Genomic DNA, 23,737 nt, shown 5'->3' with positions numbered 1-23,737 from the left:
ATCGCCGCTAGGCGGAAGTGACGCAAGGAGGTGCGCGCCCGGTCAGAGGAGTGTCATGGCTCCTCAGAAGCCCCGCGTGGAATTTCACCCAAAGCGGCCCTGGGGCCCTGGGAAGGCGGAGAAAGCAGCAGCGGCGGTCGAGGACGATGAGGAAGATGACGGGGAAGACGGAGATGAGGATGGTTTCACCCTGGAAGAGGTGCTGCGGCTCGGAGGCACCAAGGTAAGAAGGCCTAGCCCCACCTGGGTCAGATGGCCGAGGCTGGGGGGTCCCGGAGGAACGAGGGAGGCGGGCGCGAAACTCGGCGCTTTACTAATACCGACCTTCCCACAGCAGATTCACTTAATTTTGACTGTGAAGGGTCTCCGGCCCCGCAGAACCAAACCGTCAATCCACTCTGGGGTCCAGGGTCAGCGCGACGCCACGCGGCGGAAGAGAGTGGGGGGACGCAGCCAACTCGGGGGCGCTGAGTAAACGTACTGGGTCACGGATCTCGATTTGTTGTTTCATGCAACTGTATAGGCAGAAGTCAGGTCAATAAACATTTATTAAGCGCCTGCTATATGCCAGGCACAGTGCCAAGGACTGGGCATACGAAGAAATGCCATGACGTCCTGGCTCACAAGCTAATGGGGGAGACTACATACGAACGACTTTGAACAAACGAAATACGAACAGGATCAATTGGGGGTTGGGAAAGAAAGAGGGATTTTAGCTGGAACTTCAAGGAAGCCAGGAGCCCGAGATGAGGAGTGAGAGCATTCCAGGCATGGGGGATTAAAGTGTCTGGACATGCTCCTGTATAGGATCAAAGTGTGTGGGAGTTTAAAGTATAAGAAGCCTGTAAGGGGTGAGAGATGAAGGTTATGAAGGGCATTCATGATCCTGGAGGTAATCAGGAGGCACTGGAGTTTACTGAATGGGGAGGTGATATATGGCCAGACTTACACTTAAGGAAAACCAATTTGACAACCAAATGGAGGATGGATTGGAGTGAGGGGATACTTGAGGCAGGCAGACCCACTAGGAGGCTTTTGCAGTAATCCAAGTGTGAGGTGATGGGGACCTACACCAGAGTGGTGGTAGAGAAGAGGGCATGTGCAAGAGATGTCATAAAGGCAGAATAGAGGAGCTGAAGATTATGGTATTTAATTATCCAACGGTAAACTTTCTGTTGACTTCCTGTTTCTCATCTCCAACTGCCTATCAGATGTCTGAAACTGGATGATGGATAGACATCTTAAACAACCTGTCCAAAAGGAACTCATTATCTCCACCCACCCACTCCCTCCAAAACAAAAACAAAAACTTTCCTCCCCTTCAGACTTCCCAATTACTGTCCAAGTTACCACTGTCCTCTCAGTCCCCTCAGGTTCACAACCTAGGTATCATTTTTGACTTATCTCTCACTTCCACATCCAAGCTGTTGACAAACCTGTTGATTTCACCTTTGCAGTATCTCTGGAATATGCCCCTTCTCTGATACCTGTCATCACACTGGTGCAGGCCGTCATCACCTCATGCCTGGACCATTACAGTAGCCTGCTGGAGGCTCTCTCAAGTTTCTCTGCACTCCAGTCTAGGTTCTGTTTAGCTAACAGTGATTTTCCTAAAAGCATAGGTTTGACCATGATCCCCTTCTACTTGATGAGCTCCAGGGGCTCTGTATTACCTCCAGGATCAAATTCAAAATCATCTGTTTGGCATTTAAAGCCCCTCATAATGTAGCCTCTCCACTTTCCACTCTTCTTATACCTTACATCCCTCCTGTATAGTCTTCAGTCCAGTAACACTGGCCCCCTTGCTGTTCCCAGAGTAAGGCATTCATTCTCTTGGCTCCAGGCATTTTCACTGGCTATCCTCCATGCCTGCAATATTCTCCTTCCTCATCTATACCTCCTGGCTTCTCAGACTCCCACGAAGCTCCAACTAAAATCCTTCCTTCTGCAGAAAGACTTTTCTAATACCTATTAATGTTGGTACCTTATTCTGTTGACTGTTTTCCTACTTATAATGAACGTAGATTGTTTGTACATATTTGTTTTGTGTTGTCTCCCCCATTAGATTGTAAAGTCCTTGAGGGCAGAGACTGCCTTTTTGCCTTTCTTTATAACCCCAGGACTTAGCACATAGTAAGCATTTAATAAATACTTACTGACCTACTGCCTTGGCAACAGTTTGGATATGGGGGTGAGGGGGTGAGACAGTGAGCAGTGAGGATGTTACCTAGGTTGTGAACCTGGGTGCCTTGAAGGATAGTGGTACCCTAGACTGTAATAGATAAGTTAGAAAAATGGGAGGACTTAGGGAAAGGTAATGAGTTTAGTTTGGGACATGTTCAGTTTGAGATAAGATATCTATAGGACATCCAGTTTGAGATGGAAGACTGGAAATCAGGAGGAAAATTTGGGCATCATAAATAGACCTGGGAATCATCATCATAGAGATAATAGCTGGATCCATGGGAGCTAAGGAGTTCACCAAGTGAAATAGTAGAAAGGGGGAAAAAGACAGAGCTTTGGATGACACCTATGGATAGTAAATATGACCTGGATGAAATTCCAGGAAAAGAAATGAAGAAGGAATGATGAGACAGATAGGAGGAATACAAGCCAGAGGAGAGACCTTAGGTAGCTAGGTGGCCTAATGGTTAGTTTGAAGACTTGTGAGTCTGGAAGAAGGGAGTTCAAAATCTGCCTCAGACACACATTAACTGCACACATGTATTTAACATTTGTCTGACTTAGTTTCTACATATGTAAAATGGGGGCAATAATAGCACCTACCTTTCAGGATTGTTGTGAAAATAAATTTATATTATATATGTAAAGTACTTTGCCACCCTTAAGTGCTATGTAAATGTTCTTATTGTTATGTTAATATTCTATTAGATATAATTACTTTAAATCATGTTTAACCCCATCATTTTTACACATGAAGAAACTTAAGTCCAAAGTGGTAAAATATTTGTCCAAGTTAAAATAGTGGATAATGATAATAGTGATTGACATTTTTGTTGTGCTTTAAGGTTTGTGATTTGCTTTTATAGAGGCTGCTAGATGGCACAGTAGATAGATCTTTGTGCTTGGAGTCAGGAAGACCTGAGTTCAACTCCAGCCTTAGCCTTAGACGCTTACTAGCTGTGTGACTGGGCAAGTTGCTTAATCTCTGCTTGCTTTAGTTTCCTCAGCTGTAAAATAGAGATAATAATAGCACCCACTTCCCAGGCACAGTGTTGCCATTCCTCATTCCCCTTCCAATTCATTTTTTAGCAACAGAACTAAGGTTCAGATCCAGTTCCTTTGACTCTATTGCTGTTCTAAAGCCTCACTGGGGGAATTCAAACAATTTTTTGATCATTTGGGGATGGGGATGTGAGTACAGAAATCAGGCAAATTAGTTTGACCGAATTCAATTAAAATAGGCCATACTGTGGAATTACTGGGCTTTTTAAATATCTGGGTAAAGAACCATGTAATGTGATTGGCTAGTTGTGTTAGATGTCTTCAACTCCAGAATAAACTTAGACTGTGGTTATGTCCAATCATTTTTAAAGTTACCTTGATGTGCTAATTTAATAATTGCTAAAGATAAGTAGCAAATATTTACTTGAATTCTTTGAAGTATTTGATATGTTTGACTTTTTACAATTTTATTATTTTTATGCAGCAAGATTATCTTATGCTGGCAACTTTGGATGAGAATGAGGAACTTGTGGATGGAGGCAAAAAAGAAATGATTGATGACCTTCAGCAGGGTGAACTAGAGACATTTATCAAAAATCTGGGTGTATCCAACTATTCGAAGAATTTCCTCTTGGAAGAGGATAAGGAGCTAGCAGGAAATAAAGCCAATGATAAAGAAACTAAAATATCTAAAATAGAAAAGAAAAAAGAGACTGCAGCAGAAAACAAAAAGGCACCAGCTAATAAAGACAGAAAGAGTTTGAAGAAGCAAGCACAAGTCATTGATGAAGACAGCAATACTAAACCAGCTGTAAAGAAAGATAAGCAACAAGACATCTTTGAATTTTATGCTAGACCTACATTGCTGATCAAACCTGGGGGGAAATGGTATGATCTGGAGTATACCAGCGAATATACCTTAGAACCTCAGTCCCAAGTTGTTGTATCCCAGTACAAAGCTTTGGCTCAGAAACTGTATCAACACGAAATCGACTTATTCAGGAGCAAGACAAGTAATCAGAAGGGTGGCTCCTCTTCTACGTGGATAAAAGCTATAGTGTCATCTGGGACCCTGGGTGACAGATTGGCTGCCATGATCCTCCTTATTCAAGATGATGCCATTCATACACTCCAGTTTGTGGAGACCCTGGTGAACCTTATCCAAAAAAAGGGTAGCAAAGGGCAAAGTCTAATGGCTTTAGATACTTTTAAAGAACTGCTCATTACAGACCTTTTGCCAGACAATCGTAAACTACGAACTTTTAACCAGCATCCTTTCAACAAACTAGAAAAATTGTCAAGTGGCAATAGGGACACAAGAGATAGGCGATTGATATTATGGTATTTTGAGCATCAGCTCAAACACTTAGTGGCTGAGTTTGTGCAAGTTTTGGAAACTTTAGGTCATGATTCACTAGTTGCAACTAAAACTCAGGCACTTAGAGTGGCTCATGAGATTCTCTCTAATAAGCCTGAGGAAGAAAAAGCCTTTCTTGTACAGCTGGTAAATAAACTTGGAGATCCCCAGAACAGAATAGCCACCAAAGCTTCCCATCTACTAGAGACTTTACTTCATAAACATCCGAACATGAAAGGAGTCGTGTGTAGTGAAATTGAGAGACTAATCTATCGATCAAATATTAGCTCCAAAGCCCAGTACTATGCCATTTGTTTCTTAAATCAAATAGTACTTTCACATGACGAAAGTGTATTGGCTAACAAACTGATAACTCTTTATTTTTGCTTTTTTCGGACTTGTATCAAGAAAAATGATGTTGAGTCTAAAATGCTAAGTGCCCTTTTAACTGGAGTAAATAGAGCTTACCCATATGCTGAAATCAGTGATGAAAAGGTGAAAGAACAGCTGGATACGTTATTCAGAGTGTTACATCTTGTGAATTTTAATACCAGTGTTCAAGCTTTGATGTTGCTTTTCCAAGTAATGGATTCTCATCAGACGATATCAAACCGATATTATGCAGCTTTATACAAGTAAGTGACCTTCAGTTGACCATTTATAAATGAAGTGCAGTGCTTCAGTAAATATTTATGCATTCTTTGTAGAAATTTGCTTTGGAAAAAGGAACAGGACTCATGGATTTCATGAATTTCACCAGAATTTCATATTTGTACCTTAGTATTTAACAGATTAAAAACAAAACTGATTCAGTGCTTGAGAACAGTCCATTGTCTATAAAAAGCAAAGTTAGCAGCCTGCTTTTCTTAAGTTCCTTGTATTGCAGCTTGCCAAGATGTCATGATGTGGAGCTGGAATGTAGCTTTGAGATAATCTAATCCAGCCCCCTCATTTTACAGATGAAGAAGCTAAATGGTGTGTACCAGATATGGAGTCAGAGAGCCTGAGCTTTTTAATCTTGTCTCTTCCATATATTATGTTAGGCAAGTCATTTAACCTCTTTTGGCTTCCATTTGCTCATCTGTAAAATAAGAGGTTCAGATAGAGCTAATCTAAAGGGACTCTGTGGGCCCTCCCATCTCTAAACAGAGTGCCCAAACAATTTTAAGCCTGTCTTTATAGCTTTTGATTTGATAGTATTGGAGGAGTGAATATACATGTCTTAGATTTGGTTGTTGAATGGTTTCAGTTGTGTTCAACCCTTCATGACCCCATTTGGGGTTTTCTTGGCAAAGAAACTGGAGTGGTTTGTCATTTTTTTCTCCAGCTCGTTTGACAGATGAGGAAACTGAGGCAAACATGGTTAAGTAATTTGCCCGGGGTCATACAGCTAGTAAGCATCTGAGGCCAGATTTGAGTTTCTGGCGTCAAGTCCCACTGTTCTATCCACTGTGCCACCTAGCTGCCCACGTGTCAGAGTATGAAATAATTTTATTTTCACAAACTAGTCTGTGGTGTATGACTGACCAACCTGATACCTGTATTAGGAGCCAAATCTTTCCATTGTGCCCTGTCATTGTGTTTATTTACAGTATAAAATCTTTTACCAAAAGTCCTTAAAATAGGAGTTATCCTTGTTCTTCTGGCTGTGTCACTACTAACTGTAGCATGGTAAGAATCCAAGAAGCTTGAAAGCTGACTGATCTGCAGTCCATTGTCATATATATTAAAAAGATCAAGTATCAGTGACATAAGAGGGTGAGTTAGTGGACAGAGCACTTCGGTTCATTAAAATGTGATTATCTAAGGCTTTTTCAGGAATATTTCTCTTGTTTGAAATAAGGCACACTTGTCACAAGAAAATGGCAGTTTGTGTTATCAGCTTTTTTTTTCATTTTTTTTTTCATGTTTTCTTTCTCTGACCACGGATAAGGAATGGTGTGTTAATGGTTGAAATTGAAATGCAAGAAGAAATAGAGGTGTTGAACTTTCATAGTGAAGCTGGGAATTACACTAGTAAAGACTTGGAGGATTTCAGAACAGGGAGTTTTGACTGAAGTACTCTGAGTGAGTAAAAGGCTTGAGAACAAATAAGATAAATGAAAAAAAAAGTTTCAGGATTCAAAATGGTGTATGGGTCTCAAGGTAAATTTTCCCGTCTAGTTTTAGCTCTGTTGTACCAACGTTAAGTGTTTCCATGGGACGTTGCTGAGGCTGGAGACCCATTAACCATTGTCATTTTCTGATGCCTTCCTTCAACTTGCTATTTCTGTCACTAATTCTCTTCCACATCTGTTATAAGAGTCCTGATCCCTTAGTCCAGGACATCAGTAAGGCCAGGAAATCAGTTCTTTTAACCCTTAAGCTCATTTTTTTTTTCATTAAGCTCATTCTTTAACCATGTAGATTAGACAGTACCTAGAGTAAATTTTTGCTACATAAGATATCTTGTGACTAAACATAATTGATATTTCATTCTACAGGAAGCTGTTAGATCCAGGTTTGCTGTTATGTTCCAAGCAGTCTATGTTTCTTAATCTTGTCTACAAGTCTCTGAAAAGTGATATAGTTTTACGTCGGGTGAAGGCATTTGTGAAGAGGCTGCTCCAAGTCACTTGTGGACAGATGCCACCATTCATATGTGGAGCACTATACCTTGTGTCTGAGATTCTTAAAGCAAAACCAGCATTACAAACTCAACTGCACGAGCATCTGGTATGTTTAAAAGCTTAAAAAAAATTGAGGCTTGAAATGTATTTAGGTTTGCCTCTTTAAATATGTGGGGGGGGTTGATGATGTTTTTTAAAAATGTCTGTTGCCATTTTCTAAACAAAGAGCATTTGTTTAGAAATCTATTCAATGTAAATGACTTTTTTGTTCTAGTAAAAAGATTATGTTTTTCAAGAGTTCTGGAGTCTCATGAGTTCCAGATTCAAAATGTAAGGGATAAGATTATAGTTTTATTTGTTCACACAAAACCTGTTTTAAAGGGTTGCCCTTTTGCAAGATAGTGGCAGTGAATTATTTTTTTTTAGATTCAGTCTCTAATTTCATTAGTATAGGAAACTCCACTAATTCAGAGTAACACCGGCTCTGCAACTTAATTATCCTTAGAGAATTGCCTGAGAGTTTTACAAGTTTATGCAACTTGTCACTTAACTAGTAGATATATCATAGGGGAGACTTGAACTCAGGTCTTTCTGCCTGTGAGATTAGCTCTGTATCTGCTATTCTATGCTTCATCTCATTTACTAATTAACACTTATGAGAAATGTTCTTCTAAATCTTCCGTTGTTTTAAAGGTTTTAGACCTAATGGCCATTACAAAATTAATTTTAAATATTAAACACCCACAAAATTCTAAATTTTAAATTAGAAAATGATTTTGAAAAAACCGTTCTTATATTAGGAATCTGATGAAGAAGAAAATTTTTTGGACTTAGATGAAGATGATGGGACTGAAAAATTTACAGATGCTGATAAAGAAATGGAAACAAATGCAGATGAAGAAATAGACAAGGATGAGAGCACAGCTAAAAGTCTTGCAGAGGCAGAAAAATCAGGTTCTGCCTCATGGGTTCATCTTAAGAATTTGGAGGGTAAGTTTTTATAATGAAGGTATTGAATAAAATGCAGCAGACATTTATTAAGTTGTACCTGTTCAGTGTTAGGCATTTTTTAAGCAAAGAGAATAGCCTCTGCTTTTGTTCTTCTTGGTGGAGACAGTGTTGAATACAAATGTACAATGGAATTGTTGAGGGAGGGGGCAGTGAAGTACTAGGAGGGAGGAGGGAGAATGAGGTAGGGGTGAGGTACCCTTCAAGTATCATGTAAGCTGAGCTTTGAAGAGAGCTAGTCATTCCAAAAGGCAAAGTTGAAGAGAGAGAGAATTTCAGGGGCAGGGGGCAGCCCATGCAAAGGTCCTGAGGAAAAAGGTAGAATGTTATACATGAAGAATAGCAACACAGAGTAAACAAACTGGAATCATTGTAAGTTGTTTTGGAAGTAAAGCATGGAGCCAGATTGTGAAGGATTTTAAATGAACCACTCATGGTCCTTGAGCAGGAAAGTGGACGTGGGCAGACTTGTGCTTTGACAATCCATGGTTGGCAGCAGTGTGGAGGATGGATTGGAGACAGGAGACACCTGAGGTGATTGCAGTAGCCTGGATGAGAGGGACAAACTAGGGTGATGGCCATACCATTGGCCAGAAGGGGACATGTGCTAGAGGTGTTGGAGAGCTAAAATCAGCAAGAGCTGTGGAAGGTGAGAGAGTGTGAGGAGCAGAGAACAAGGGCAGGGTGGCAAACCTTGGTGACTGGCATCACTTAGCTGTGATACTGTATGTGAAACCTTTTTCAGTCTTTAAATAACTTCTGTAAATGCCAGTTATTAGCGTTGTTGAAAGATAACTAGGCCCTAGACAGAAATAGGGAAATTGGAAACAAAATAGGTAGCTTTCAGGCAGAAGAGACTGAGATCTATTGAACATGTTCAAAGTTGGAGGTGCCTGTGTGACATTAAGATGGAGATTTACAGGAGGTATTTGTAGGAGCTTAGAGTGATGAGGGCTGGATAGAGAAGCAAAGTTTCTGGTTTCATTGAATTTTTTTAATTGATAGCTTTTATTTTTAAATCAGTTAGATTTCCCATTATATCTCTCCCTCTTTGCCCCCTTCCACAGAGCCAATTCTTATAACAAAAAATAAAAAAGAGAGGGAAAAAATAGGAAAAAAACTAACCAATGCCTCAGCTAAGTCTAGCATTATATGCAGTGTTCCACACACATAGTCCTCCACCTCTGGAAGGAAGGAAGGGAAGTGGATTCTCATATCATTCCTCAGGAACCGGTTTTGGTCCTTATAGTTTCATAGCATTCAGTTTTGATTTTGTTGTTTAATTCTTTCAGTTTATGTCATTGTAGTCATTGCGTATCTCATTTCCCTGGATCTGTTTACTCCACTTTGTATCTATTCGTATCTCTCGTCGTCATTTCTTAGGTTGTAGCAATATTTCATTATAGTCGTAGACCATGGTTTGTTTAGCCTTCCTTTAATCAATGAGCTTTTGCTTCATTACTCTTCCTTTGATACTGCAAATAAATGCTGCTATAAATACTTTGTGTAAGGGTCAGTTTTGTGGTGTTGAAAAGAAAACACTGAGTTCTTTTTGACATTCTGACCCTGTAACTTTGAGTGATCAATACTGATATTTATCTGCCACTTTGTGGTCACAGAGTACTTTGTTTCACATCAGATTTGGTTTTCACAGCATTCCTGTCAGGTAGCTAGTGTAGGTATTGTTCCCATTTTACAGATGAAACTAGATACAGTCTTTGACTCTTTGATTTCACTCTTTGATGTCAGAACCAGGTCTGCAACTCAGACTTATCATTGCTCTGAGAGTCTGCATGATAATAGTGCATTAGTTACTGAATTAAGCGTCAGAAGACCTGGGCTTCAAGTTCTGTCATTTTTCACTAGAGATGTGACTGTAAACAAGTGATGTAACCTCACTGAAACTTCAGTTACTGCATCTGTAGAACAGGGACAGTAACTGTACTACCTATCTCATGGGTTGGCTGGGAATAAAGAACTCAAGGAGAAGGTACAACCTGGTCTAAAGTTAGGCTCTAGAATATGTGGGCATGTATAAGAGAACCAGTTACCTGGCATTGCTGGACAGCAAATGGCCTTGAATTAGCAAAATTATGTGGCAGATTGGGTACTGTCAATCTGAGTGATGGGTTTTTTCTTTCCAGACCAGATATTTCATTGGTGTGTGAAAGCTCCTGTCATTTCAAATCACCAATTCATCTATAACTTGCGGTATTTGAGAATTGTCTGAGGGTACTGAGAATAAAGTGCTTTGCCCACGGTCATGCTACTGGTATATATCACAGACCCTGTGGTATAGTGGTTGATGGGCAGGCCTTCGAGGTGGAAAGTTTGATTTGGAAATCATTACTTTGTGTTCTTTTAGGTGGAAAAAACTTAAAAACCTATGATCCATTGAACCGAAACCCTTTGTTCTGTGGAGCGGATAATACAAGTCTTTGGGAACTCAGGAAGGTAAAGTATTCTTAGATTTTCATTTAACACCACTGTGCTCTAATTGAAATAAGGTTAATGTTTTTCCCAAAAGGAGAATGCCACAATTTTTATTCATTTATCTAGAAACTGAAAAATTCTATGCAACTGCAAAGGATTTTTTTTAGTAATTTATTTTGTAGCCTATTCTCAGTAAATATTTGGTTTCTAAATTCTAAATAAGATGATGTGACTATTGAATGTTTGATTCTAATAGATAAAAATCTCTAATCAAAGATCTGCTCAATGTTGGGAAATTATTCTCACATTTCACGTAGATGGGAAGGAGGGTGTATCAGTAGTTCCTCATGTTTTCTCAGTTGTGTTTTTTCCATATTGGTAAAGTCCAGGATTTTTCCTTATACCTCTGTTGTCTTCTTCCCCTTCAGTTCCCTTGTTACTTGATCCTTCAGTTCTCTCATGGTGGGGTTACCTCCAGTTTTGGTCTAGAGCTCCACATGGGCTAACCAAGGCCCATCTCTTAGCTGCCTGTGTTGTACTGATGATGTTTGGCTGAAAAACATGGAACATTTTAGTCTCCAAGAAATTATAAAATAGAGCATCATTTAGAGGGCAGCAAAGAGACATGTGATATGTGAGTGGTTATGACACCTAGCAAGCAAGAACTTGGAAGAACTAGAGTAAAAGATGGGCTTATTCTGTGGTGAGGGCAAAAGATGATCTGCTTATGGTCTGTGTGTTGCCCCAGTGCTTTTGTGCTCTCAAGAGGGAAGGTCACGCACAAGAACTACACAGAATGGGTGAACATGGCTGGATTGCAATATGCATCCCTGAAGAATTCATTTTTGTATGAAACTAACTTTTTTAAAAGGGTATATTAAATTTAATACAAAGGTAATAAAATTGTCCTTTTCCTGTGCTTGTCTAAATTTTGTCCTTTCTCTCCCTGTCCTTTGTTAAACAAAAAAATTGGTTCCTTTAAGTGGCCAAATTCTCTTAATTTAATTAAAAATAGAATTTTTAGAATTTAGAATTCTAAATAAATCATAAGTCGCTTAATATGTTGAGGGAGTTTGACCACTTAAAGGAATTGTTTTGTTTTTTAAAATCAATGAAAGAATAATTTCACAAAGCAAACAATCACCCTTTGTTTTATCTGTTTTGCAAGTTCATATTGTCTTTTGCCTGACAATCTGATATTAGAAATCTGAAGTTTACAAAACTTTTTTCTTTTTTTTTTTTCCAGCTTTCTGAACATTTTCATCCATCTGTGGCCCTTTTTGCAAAAACTATTTTACAGGTAAGTCTGAAACAAATAAAGGAAAGGGAAAAAGATTTATTTATAAAAAGTGTATGTCTAACTTTCTGCTCTGTAATCACAAATAGACCCCCAGAAAATCTTCCTGTACTAATTAATGTGAGCGTAGTGCCCTGTTAAATACAAAAGAGCAAATAATTCCATGTTCCAGCAGTTTGAATACTGGCCCTGCCACTTACTAACCTCTTGTGAGCATCTGTTTCCTCTCTGTGACATAAGGGAGTTGATGGTTCTAGATCCCCTGAGTGGGTACCTTCTTTTTTCCCTGCCCCCTGTTCAGCTTTCTTTTGTATTTTCTCTCTTTCACTAGAATATAAGCTCCTTGAGGACAGGGACTGTCTTTTGCTTGTATTTGTATTCTTAGGGTTTAGCATCTGTCTGTCTATCAATCCATCCTCCCTTTATAGTTTCTATGAACCTAAGAATAGTTGCTAGTATATGTTCATAGAAAATTTTTAATGCATGGTGTAGTAGAAAGAGCCTTTTGTCTAGAGCCAGAGTCCCCAGCTCTGCATTCCAGCAATTCTCCCTTGTACTTGAGTAGATCCGTACCCTCAGTACAGTACAAACTACACCTTATCCCACCTTCTATGTATCCAGGTGCAAAACTTGTTAACAATTAAGGCTCTTCAGGAATGGGATGCAGTCCAGTGGAGCAAGTTGGAGTCTTCTTCTCTGGAGAATTTCAAGCGGAAACTGTTCAAAGAGGTGGTGGGAGGGATACTCATTTAGGAGGTGAACTATAGAGGCAACCCCTGAGGTCCTTTCAGCTCTTCAGATTTTATGATGCTCTAATTCGATTAAGTCATTTCATCTCTATGTTGCTCAGGTCCCTCATCTTGGGATGAGGCTTTGCACTCAGTCTCCAATGTCCTGGCTGTTAGGTCCTGTGATCTATTCAGATAACGATAACTTGTAGTAGAGATCTTGCTATTTACCATAGACTCTACATGCAACATCTCATTTGTTTCATATAGCAACTGAGGAAGAAAGGTAACTGGAGTTATTACCATTTTCCTTGTAAAAAGAACCAAATTTCATTGAGAGTCAGTGGCTTGCCCAGGGTCACATAGCTAATAAATGGTAGAGTAGGGACTCAGATTCATCTTCTTTTCTGAGTGGTATGTTATTTTACTTAAATCACTTCCACTCAATCAGAAATAGAGTGGAGAAGAAGAGTAGGATGGGCAGTCTGTTATCTTGCAAAAGAGAAGCATAGGTCTGGTAGTCTGTAGCCGTGTCTTTAATTCAACCCAGTATCACTTTTTCTTTCGTAAAATTTGTGTGGTCATGTCTTTAATTTAACCCAGTATCACTTTTCTTTCATAAAATTTTATGTGGTCATAAATCTACAATTTGAATTCAGTTCTTAAATGGTTTTAAGCTTTTTGTTTGTTTCCACGTTATAGGGGGATTATATTCAATATTCAGGAGATCCATTGCAGGATTTTACACTAATGAGATTTTTGGATCGATTTGTATATAGGAATCCAAAGCAACATAAGGGGAAAGGTGAGTGCTTCCTTACATGGTAAAGGATTTAGTTATGAAACTTTGTGGCTAATGCCATATAATTACTTATGTTTTACTGACTTACGCTTCCATTTTAGAGAACACAGATAGTGTTGTGATGCAGCCAAAGAGGAAGCATTTCATGAATGATTTGCGGAATCTTGCTGGTAAGTATGAAACTTGGACATTTGAAACTATAGAGACTTACAGAAGGATTATATAGGCTTTTGTTGGTGTTATTTTTCATAGTAAAGTGAGTGTTATTCCTATAATTGGAAGAATGGCTTATCCAGAAGCTTCTTATTCTCTAGAATAAGAGTGAGTGTATATCCCAGGTATTGTGCCCAGGCTTTCTGTGTTTCTGCCTTAGACAAGTCTTGTAATATCTTAGAATCTTGTATTACTAACCTATGTAAATAAGCCTACCATAAAGAAAGGCAGAGTTGGCATTTTTATATTAATATAAATTTAAATTTTTTATTTTAATCAATTCTTGGATAGTTCAGATTTTTGTGATAGATTTAAGTTCTTAATTACTTAGCATTTAGCAAGTTAACTCATAGTCCTAATTTTTATTTTAGCATGACATTTTAAAAATTAATCCCATTCTTTACATTAATATTCACTTGCCAGAGCCTGAGAGAGGGGAAAAACTAAACTGTTTCTTAGTTTAGATATTGTTTTTGTTTGGGGACTGTCTCTGAAAAGAAAACTTTATTTTTTCATTTTTAAGATCTAAAGATAATAACTTATATAGTTCTTACAGATTTTCTTAGTTGAGAATAGAATCATGATTAATAACTGTATTTTAACACTAGTGCATGTTGTCTCCCTGATTGTACCATACATTAAAGATAATGTGATGGTAGTATTTTTGATAGCTTATCTCAGATGGATGAATTGTAAAGATTTGAGAAGAAAATTCCTTCAAATTTCAGTTTTTCTTTTGAAAATAAAGTGATCGTGCCTTAACTTAGAATATGGTGACAGAACCATTGTCTTGTTTATTGCCAGTCAGTAAAGCTTTTAGTCTTAGACAAACAAACAAATAAAAAGTGTTTCAGGAGTCAAGACCCTTTGTTTCTTTACTGACTTTACAGAGTTGGGGAGTGGGTTAGGGTTGACCCTCTCTTTACCCCTAGTGATTCACCTCTAGCTCTTCTGGGTTTCCATTTATCATCTTTTTTGAGACCTGTGAAATATTCCATTCATTAAGTGTTTAATGTTTATTCTGAGGAGTTTTAATAATAATATACTTTTTTGAAAGTGTTATTGTTGAAATGTTTTTCCTTCAGTGAAATGTAATGTAAGGCTTCTTTTATTTTGTAGTCAACAGTAAGGAATTCCTTGCAAAAGAAGAAAGCCAGATACCAGTGGATGAAATTTTTTTCTATAGGTAATATATTTTTCTTTGTTATTTCATTCTTTAATTTTTATGGTTTAGAAATGTGAGGGGCTCAGTATAATGCTTATTAAATCAAAATATCTTGATTAATTTTAGCTTGGGTTGCAAGTTATATAGAATTGATTATGAGGCATCATTGGCATGCGACATGAAAAATAAATTAATAAAGTGTTAATATGAATAGGAGAAAGTTCACTAAACCCTAAAAGGTTATTTTCTACAAATAGTATTTTGAAGTAGTGGGTTATGTAGTTAGTTCTAGGGATTTAATAGTCCTTCAAATAATTTAAAAGCTTCAGTCTGAAGATCCACTTCAGATTTCAATGATTTAAATAATTGAAATGGTCTTTGTTACTGGAAACATGAACCTTGGAGTGAGGATATCTAGAAAGCAAAGTTAAATTAAAGCTTAATCCTATAAGATTCATCTGCTTTTCTCTGGTAATGGGAATAGTGCTAGTAGTGTTTGCTTTATGGTGGTTTAGTAATTATACTGAGCGGTCATGGCTATCTTCACACATTGCGTGGAGACCAGATTAGAGTCTGTCTGAAAACTTCTTGGCTCCCAAATGCACTAGGCCCATCTGTACTCAAAGTTTCTAATGCTTTATGAACAACATTAGCAAAAAAAAAAAAAACCACCACTCCTGGGCTCACAAGATGTGAGTTTGATATCAGTTCTGACACATACTATTTGGACAGCTTAAACTCTTGAGCCTCAGTTTCCTCATCTGTAAAATGGGGATAATGATAATTTTATACTTCTCAACTAAGCATAATCATGAGGAACCATTTATATACCTTCATGTGATATGTAAATGTGAGCTTTTACAGCTGTATTGATGCTAATGTTTGACTTGGTTATGGGCTGGGAGTGAACCAGTCTTCTGTCTGGAAAACTACTAGGAACTAATATTCTAGGGAATTTAGAGGATTTTTGGAATTTGTTCCTTAAACCAAAGACTTTTAGCTATGTTACTAGTTTTAGTATTTCAACGTAGAGGCAGCTTTTGTAGCCCTGACAATCAAAATCATATCACCAGTCAAGTGTCTGGGTGTCTTTAGTTAAAATGTGCTATATTTCGATGAGACCCACAGAAGTGACTGACCTGGTAATCCACCCAGGAGAAAGTAAGTAGATAAAGAATCCATATTGCTTAGTACCCACATCATTAAGATCATAGATTGATCAGAAAACTATTAGTAATATAGAGCATAAGTAATTGGTGTGTCGTATTTCAGGTACTACAAGAAGGTTGACAAAGAAAAACATAAACGTCAAATATCTTCAGATGATGAAAGTGTAGAAGATGTAGATGATGAAGAATTTGAGAAGATACTTGGTTTGTTGTGTTTATTTTTGTGAGAAAGTGTTTCTGTTTCTTTTATAAATTTAATTTTATTTGACCTTGTCCCTTCCCATCATGGCCCAAAATGAAGTAGACGAAAAAAGGTTCTCCAGACTGCCTGCTATACAGATGGATGGACAGGCTCAATGCATATTTCTGGGAGAAACACTCAAATGGGCCCAACATGAAATAGAAAGAGAGTGGGCTGGAATATAGGTGGTGGTGGTAGTGGTGGTTGTTTTTTAAATGACTCCCACCCTTCTCCCAAGACAAAGGCTTATCTCTTTCCTACCAGTATTCTTCCAGTGATATTGAGTGGCTGCAAATCACAGAACCGAATCAAAGTTGAGGATTTTGCAAAGGGGAAGCAAGAAGCATATGTTGGACATGAGTGGGCTTTATGCAGCATGTTACTGGAGAGAATTAGAAGTGAGGTAGAGGTGCCTTGTCAGAGAAGTATGTAACTGGACAAGGCAGAATAGTCACATGATAGGAATGAGGGATGACTGATGGTCAGCTAGCACTCTTCCTCGTTTACAGAAGATGAACAGAACTTGAGAAAAGCCACATGGGTTATGTGCTTATTCTGTGCCACTGGCCCTTATTCTTTCTCTCATCTCTTTCCTGATTCTGTGCTCTCTGCATCCCATAATTGTTGTTCTTAGCCATCTGAGCATACAGGGTATTTCATAAGTTCATGGGTTACATTGCTGGGAGAAATTTAAGGGGAGTATAGACACAGTCAGGCAGCCATCAGGACTTTTCAGTGTACCCCCTCCTTTGTCCAGCCTATCTTCTGTCTTGTGAGCTTCCTATCAGAGTGCTTTTATGCTTAGGATTCCTTCATCCTACAAGTTCCACGCGTATGGAACAGTCACTCACATTGTCCTCCTTTGCCTTAAACTCTTAAGATCCTAGTAACATTCCAAAGGATTGTTAAAAGTCTGTGCCTCAATGTATATCATATTGCAACAGAATGCTGAATTATGGATAGGCTAGATGAAATAAATAATTTAGGTAGAGGTTCTTAGTGGAAGATGATTTCTTATGTTTCCTCGTTCCTTTCTTGTCCTTTACATGTTAGGGACCTCTAGGAGATTCTGTCCTTGCAGCTACAATTCTGTGTTCTGTCCTCAAATCTTTTATTTCCAACTGATTTTATTTTAATTTCTCTATCTAGTTCCCCACCAGTGTCTTACTTTCAACGCATATTTAAAAGTGGATTCATCAGCTTTCCCCCACAAAAATTTCTTTCTCCCTGTCTTCTCTCTTGTTGGCACCACAGTCCTCCCTGAGTCATTTCTGACTCTCCTCTTTCTCACCCCATTCTCCACAGCCCATAACTTGGCAGCTACAATCAGCTGTGCCTCCACAACTGTCCCCAACTTTCCAATACCACAAAAGTGCTCTTGGTTTATACCCTTGCCCATTCTATTGTAGTAACTTTGCGACAATTTTTTTTCTTAGGGTATCCATTTTCTAATCCATCACTTTGATCAAAAAGTTCATGCTTCCCCAATTATATGTTAACTAAAAAGAAAATTGTTTGAGTTTTAGAAAAAAGTAAGAAAAAGTAAAACTATGTAAATTAATGTGATAATTGAATGACATTGAATCCTGAATATACCAGTTATTAGAATTAATACTTTGGGAAGTACCAATACCAGTGAAACCATATGTGTTCCAGGAAAAAATATGCAATGTATTTGACATATGAGGGGTTTTTGATTTATCTTTGTATCATGGAAAAGATAAAAAGCTGGTGGGGGAAACGAATTCACTGCTTTTGGTGTTCTTAAATTAATGTTACCAAACCAGATGAGTGATCTTGGAAAAACATTCCAGTTCTTGATTAAAAACTAAGTGTAGTTAGAGATCCATTTTAGCCTATTTAAAGTGAAGTACAAATACAGGCAATTTTTATTCTTAATCCTTGCCATATAAAATATCTAAAAATTGTTTTAAATAGAAATTTATAGATAGAAAATGAAGAAAATAGTAACACTTAAGATATTTGGTACTCCAAGCATTTGAGTTCATTTTAGCTAGATTCTTTTGTACTAGTTTATATTTTTACTATAATAAAAATTTAGCATAACATAGTATAACGGGAGACTGATTTTCTGGCACCCTGTAGGACTGTTTACATTAGTTGTCATTGTTATTAGATGACAGTGAAACCAAGTGATCTGGGAATGTAATTGTACATAAATTGTGCAACAAGCCATTACTTTTCTCACTCTGCCATAAATTGCAGGATCCTTTAGGATGGGTTATCACTGTCCAACTTCAACAAATATTTATTGAGTCTTATAAAAGTAAATCATAGGGTGTGTTTACATCTCCTTATAAGTGAGAAGGTTATGAAATGTGTTGATCTTTTTTATTCTTTGCATTGTCTTATATTTGATCTTTGTTTCTTTTCTTTCAGACACAGTTGAAGATGATAATTACTTTAGTGCTGCTGGAAAGGATGACCTCAATTTTGCTGGGTAAAGTACTTTTTTTCTCTAATTAGTTGCTTATTTTATTATTCTTATTAAAAGGACACCATTGCCACATTTAACAAAAAGCTTAGGGTGCTTTTTTTGGTTTTGTTTTGTTTTTAGTAATGTAAAAAAGAAAACTAAAGGGACTAAAAATGCCCAAGGGGATGAGGAGTCAGACATGGAAGATAGTGATGACGATGACTTGAATGATTTGGATGAAGAAGAGATCTCCTTGGGCAGTATGGATGAAGAATTTGAGGAAATTGATGAAGATGGAGGTACATTCATGGATGTGCTAGATGAAAGCATTCCAGGTCAGTAGGCATCTTTGGATGACAAGAACTTGGACTTGACATCTTTGGGGAACCTATCAGCTTTATTTTCCCTAAAGTTTATGGGGCATTTGCCCAAGTAGCTTCCCTAGATACTTTTTCCTTAAGATTTTATAAACTTTGATGACTTTAGTTTTCTTTCTTCAACCCCAGATCAGTTTTTCTTCTGTTTTTTTCACATAGCACTGTGGTGGAATTATGCTAACAGACATTTTCACATAATGATAATACTGTTGATGTGGATGAGGGAGGTGATAGTTTCATTTTTTTCTGTTGGAGAAATTTGAAACCTTTGTAAAGTAAATAGCATCCAGAGTTGGGTTACATGAGATGACTTTTCTGCTCCCCTTCTGTCTCCTCTCTTTCCTCCATCCCCTTCCCATTAATTGATATTTCTATACCTGAGAATAGGTATAGGGAGAAGGAGCAGAGAGTGAGAATAGCTCACATGTCCTGTGACACTTTTGATAAAATATTAGCTCCTTGGGTATAGAGACTTGCACTTTTGTCTTGATTTCCCCAATATTTAGACCTGGGGAATTGTTTAATAAGTGTTTGTGGATTAATCTACTGATTTTATAGCTTACAAATCACTTCCTTACAACAAACCTTCTCCAAGGCAACTGGATATAGTTAAAACATTGTTCTCTAGCCCTGTTTTACAGATGACAAAGCATATCACCTGTTGAGCTGTTCATAACTTGGCAGAATGAGGGCTCAAATTTAGGACTTGCAAGTTTTCTTGGCGCATGCCAGGGAGGGCTTGGGGCACCAGAGCTTCTCTACCACATTGTCTCATTCTTGGAACAATAGAGTGCTGAAATGCCAAAAATGAATGATCTTTGTAATTAGTGCTTTTGTAGACAGTATGTTGCAATTCAATTTCTGTGTTCCCTCTGAGACACGCTTACTGTGCATGTGTTATAGTGACTCAGCTGCATGTGGAATGAAAAGATCTGGATTCTAATCCCTGTTCTGTCAGCTTCCCTCTCTTGGCCTGTTTCCATGTTAGAAGACAGAGGGGATTGGAGTAAGGTTCTGACCAGCTATGAATTATGTGAAGTGGAACTTAGTCCATATGAAAGGAACATAGTGCTCTGCTTTGTGACCCTGTAACTCAGCACTGGAGGCCTTTCCTGATCTCCCATACTAACAGTATCTTCCCTCCCAAATTATTATTACTTCCCAATTACATGTGTAGATCTTCTGTGTATATAGTTTATGTGTGTGAAGAACTCCTGGAGGGAAAGCATCATACTTGTGTCTTTCTCTGTATCATGCCTTTGCTTAGAACAGTGGTTGGCACGAGGTGGGTGCTTAATAAATGCTGGTTGACTGACTGACTTAAATTGCTCTATACGCGTTTTTGGTTTTTTTTTTTAATAACAGAACTAGAAGATGAAGTCAGCACCAAGGCCAGCATTAAAAAAGGCAAACGGAAAAAAGTAGATGATGTTGACTTTGCTGCATCACTTCAAGGTAAGAAGAGATTAATTTCTTTCATACCTTTGTTCTCTCAGACTTAAAACTGTGGAAGGAACCAATGTATTTTTCCTCAGAAAATATTTCCATGTTGAATATGTTCATATTTTCTCCTACACTGTAACTAGTCCTTAAAGCCTCTTATAATATGTAAATCCAAAATACCTGGCATTTGTTTTTTACATTTTTTCCTTCCCTTGGTTCCTACTTCATATTTAAAAACCTTCCAGATCTCTCATTCTCATTTATGGTGAGAATACTGCATTACTTGACACCTAAACTCCTTTTCCATAGCATCTTTCTCCCCAAGTCTTCTGATTTTATGACACTGAAAATGGATTCATTCCTTTCTAGCTAAAGCCAAAGGCCTGTTCTTCATCTTGCTGGAGGTTTGGAACGTCTCTGATCTCTTCCTTGCTTACTCTTGAGCATTTAAAACATTTTTCTGAATTACTACTGCTAATGAATAACAGGCTTACACAATTGTAATACTTTGAAACTCCATTACAAATAATTTTTAAAATCTTGACTATAAACTTTTATCAGCTCTTTCTGTATTTAACAGTGTCACGGTGATGATGTATCTCAAGGGCATAGTCATGTGCTTTAGACAGTATAGCATTATTTCTGTAAGTAATTTTTTTTTTTACTGAAACTTTAGGCCCTGGTTTGCATAGTTGTGTCAAGTCACAGTTTTGATTCTCCTACTTGGCATTGTGGTATAGTGGAGGGATAGCTGGCCTGAGGAACACCTTAGTTCAAGTTCATTCTTCTTTCTTCAGATCTGGCTTCAGACACTTACTAGCTGTGTGACACTGGGCAAGTCAGTAAGACTCTGCTTCAGTTTCCTAAACTGTAAAATGGAGATAACAACAGTGCTTAAGCTGCCCAGGGTTGTTGTAAGGATCAAATGTGATTGTATTTATAAAGTGCTTAATAAAGTGCCTGGCACATAGGAGGCACTTAAATGCTTAACTTCCTTTCCTACTTGAATTATTAAGATAGTAACAATATATGGCATATACTGAAATATGTACATAGAAGTTGCTTCTTTAGTTTCTTTCATTTACCAGCCTGCCTTTTCCTTTCCTCCACTCTCTTCTCCCCATGTGCACATCTGTCTTTCCCTATCAAGTAGGGGAAATAGAGAATTACTTAGCCACAAACCACTGGTTGTGGCTCTTGTGGCTTCAGAAGGCAAGTGAGAATGGTAAGTGGAGAGAGAGCAAGAGATAGATGGGCCAGGGCTTCCTCTTGGTCTAAACTTCTCTATCCAGCCTCGTCTGCCTTCTCTTTTCATCTGTAGGATTTACAGTTATAACCTGTTTCATGCTGTTTTCCATTTTCTGCACTTAATCTAGGATTTAATACCTAACACTTTTTACAGGCCCAAGGCAGAAAAAGAAGCGATCCTTCAATGACTCCAGTTTATTTGTATCTGCTGAAGAGGTAAGTATAAAACATAGATAAAGAACAACAAACTAATTGCCATTATTTTAAGATAAAAATTTCATGAACTTCTCTTTTTGTTTTAAGTTTGGCCAGCTGCTGGATGAAAATGTTGGCTCCAAGTTTGATAACATTGGTATGAATGCCATGGCCAACAGAGATAATGCAAGTAAGTGGTTTGTAACATTTAAGATCAGGGGTCCTGAAATGTTATTTGAGGAATGAGTAAATGACCTTGATTTAACATAACTGGAAAACCTTGTCCAAAATTTCATGGGTGCGCCCTCTAGAAGAGCAAAGTGTGAACTGTGTCTTCATCATAGCTAAAGGAACTATAGACACCATCTGGCCCAACCCATGCACAGCAGTCTCCTCCACTGCCTACCGAAAAAAGCAGACATCCAGTTTTTGCCTCAACACCCCTAGTGAGAGGAGCTGATCGCTGCCCCAATCAGCCCATTATACTTCTGGATCACACTAGTCCTCGGGAAATCTTTTCTTATAGCACTTTCCACCCATTGTTTGGGGTTCTGCCTGCTGAGACCAGACAAAGCCAGTCTTTCCCTTCTTTTGTGATAGCCCTTCCACTCAAAGATCATTATCATGCCACCCCTGAGTCTTTTCTAGGCTGTCCGTTCCTGTTCCTTCCAGGGATGTGGATATATCTCTGTGTAGGATGTCAAGATGATTTGAGCAGTGTCCTTGAACTACTATATGGTCTTTAATTTATCAATGTCTTTTCTGAAATGGGGCTCCCAGAATTGATTCTAATTTATTAATCATGTTACTTACCTTAAGCCCCATCAAAATGAACTAAAAGTTATAATTTCTGACATTTAAAAATTATTCAGTGCTTTTCTTCACACTAATGAGGTGCTTTATTAAAAGATATATCCCCAAAGAATGTTTTCCTTTCCTTCTGCTGTATCTATCTGCCTTCAGAATAATGAAGTGGGAGGGGACCTCTCACCCTACTGAAGTTTGGCTTTATGTGTTTGAAAATCCTTTTTGTAATAAAAATACTTTATTTAATGCAGTTACTCCACCAAGTTGACTTTTTTCTTCAAAGGTATCAAACAACTTCAGTGGGAGGCTGAACGAGATGACTGGCTTCATGACAGAGATGTGAAAAGTCTTATCAGGAAGAAGAAAAATTTCAAGCAGAGAGGTCCAAAAAACATACACAGAAAGAAAAGGCCAAGGAAATGAATGGTTTTTTTTTAAAGAGCCAGTTATTTATAACTTTGAAATTCAACTTGTTCACTCTTGTTCTGTAGCTTTCAGGCTATTAATTGAATTTGTAATAAACTATACATAAGACCATCTGGGTCATTTGTAAATTCATGTAAAGGTGAGATTTTAATTAAAGCTTTAGGCTATATTGCAGGAAAGCCAAGCCTTATGGAGCAGCATATTGTGAAGATGATGCTAGGTCCCATTTGTACACAGAGAGATCTGGGAGGAGATGGGAAGTAATGGATGCTCATCCTTTTATAGGTGAGGGTACAGGCTTTGGGAGGGTTAAAATGACCTGATTAGAGTTGTCTAGTTCGTGTCTTGGATGCAGGAAAGTCTACAATTGCAGAAAAAGCTTTTGGAGTCCTATTTAATATGGCACAACCTAAAGACTTGAAAATAGGATAACACTTTCTGGTATCTCAGGGAAGTGCTTTTGAAACTGGTGCATGGGGAGGACCAGAAAGACTTGGGAAGGGAGCTGGTATTTGTAAAGTTACACATGGCACTTACACATACATAATGAGTTGAGAAGCATAGGATGTTAGCCCAGTATATCTATACCAGAGGAT

At 38.1% G+C, this 23,737-nt stretch overlaps 1 protein-coding gene across 1 annotated transcript; it reads left to right on the top strand.

Annotated features, from left to right (window-relative positions):
• The first annotated feature begins 9 nt into the window (after positions 1 to 9).
• Positions 10 to 23,252, top strand: CEBPZ (CCAAT enhancer binding protein zeta). The gene is made up of 16 exons (XM_020964904.2): positions 10 to 223; positions 3,671 to 5,178; positions 7,027 to 7,258; positions 7,953 to 8,142; positions 10,526 to 10,614; positions 11,840 to 11,893; positions 13,321 to 13,423; positions 13,522 to 13,590; positions 14,753 to 14,819; positions 16,071 to 16,171; positions 18,609 to 18,669; positions 18,787 to 18,980; positions 20,388 to 20,477; positions 21,868 to 21,929; positions 22,017 to 22,098; positions 22,999 to 23,252. Exons 1-16 carry the CDS (start codon positions 56 to 58, stop codon positions 23,136 to 23,138), a joined length of 3,210 nt encoding a protein of 1,069 aa, XP_020820563.1. The 5' UTR covers positions 10 to 55; the 3' UTR covers positions 23,139 to 23,252.
• The last annotated feature ends 485 nt before the right edge of the window (positions 23,253 to 23,737 follow it).

This window comes from Phascolarctos cinereus, unplaced genomic scaffold (genome assembly GCF_003287225.1).
Source record: "Phascolarctos cinereus isolate Bilbo 61053 unplaced genomic scaffold, phaCin_HiC Scaffold_2;HRSCAF=192, whole genome shotgun sequence".
NCBI lineage: Eukaryota > Metazoa > Chordata > Mammalia > Diprotodontia > Phascolarctidae > Phascolarctos > Phascolarctos cinereus.
The sequence above is the reverse complement of the archived record's forward strand: the minus strand, read 5'-3'. Positions and strand labels throughout refer to the sequence as shown.

What these genes read in the sequence shown, in the direction of transcription:
- CEBPZ (XM_020964904.2), top strand. Translation starts at nt 56, where the DNA reads ATGGCTCCTCAGAAGCCCCGCGTGGAATTTCACCCAAAGCGGCCCTGG. An exon ending in TGCGGCTCGGAGGCACCAAG is followed by an intron (nt 224 to 3,670) that starts GTAAGAAGGCCT and finishes ATTTTTATGCAG; the next exon opens with CAAGATTATCTTATGCTGGC. An exon ending in TATTATGCAGCTTTATACAA is followed by an intron (nt 5,179 to 7,026) that starts GTAAGTGACCTT and finishes TTCATTCTACAG; the next exon opens with GAAGCTGTTAGATCCAGGTT.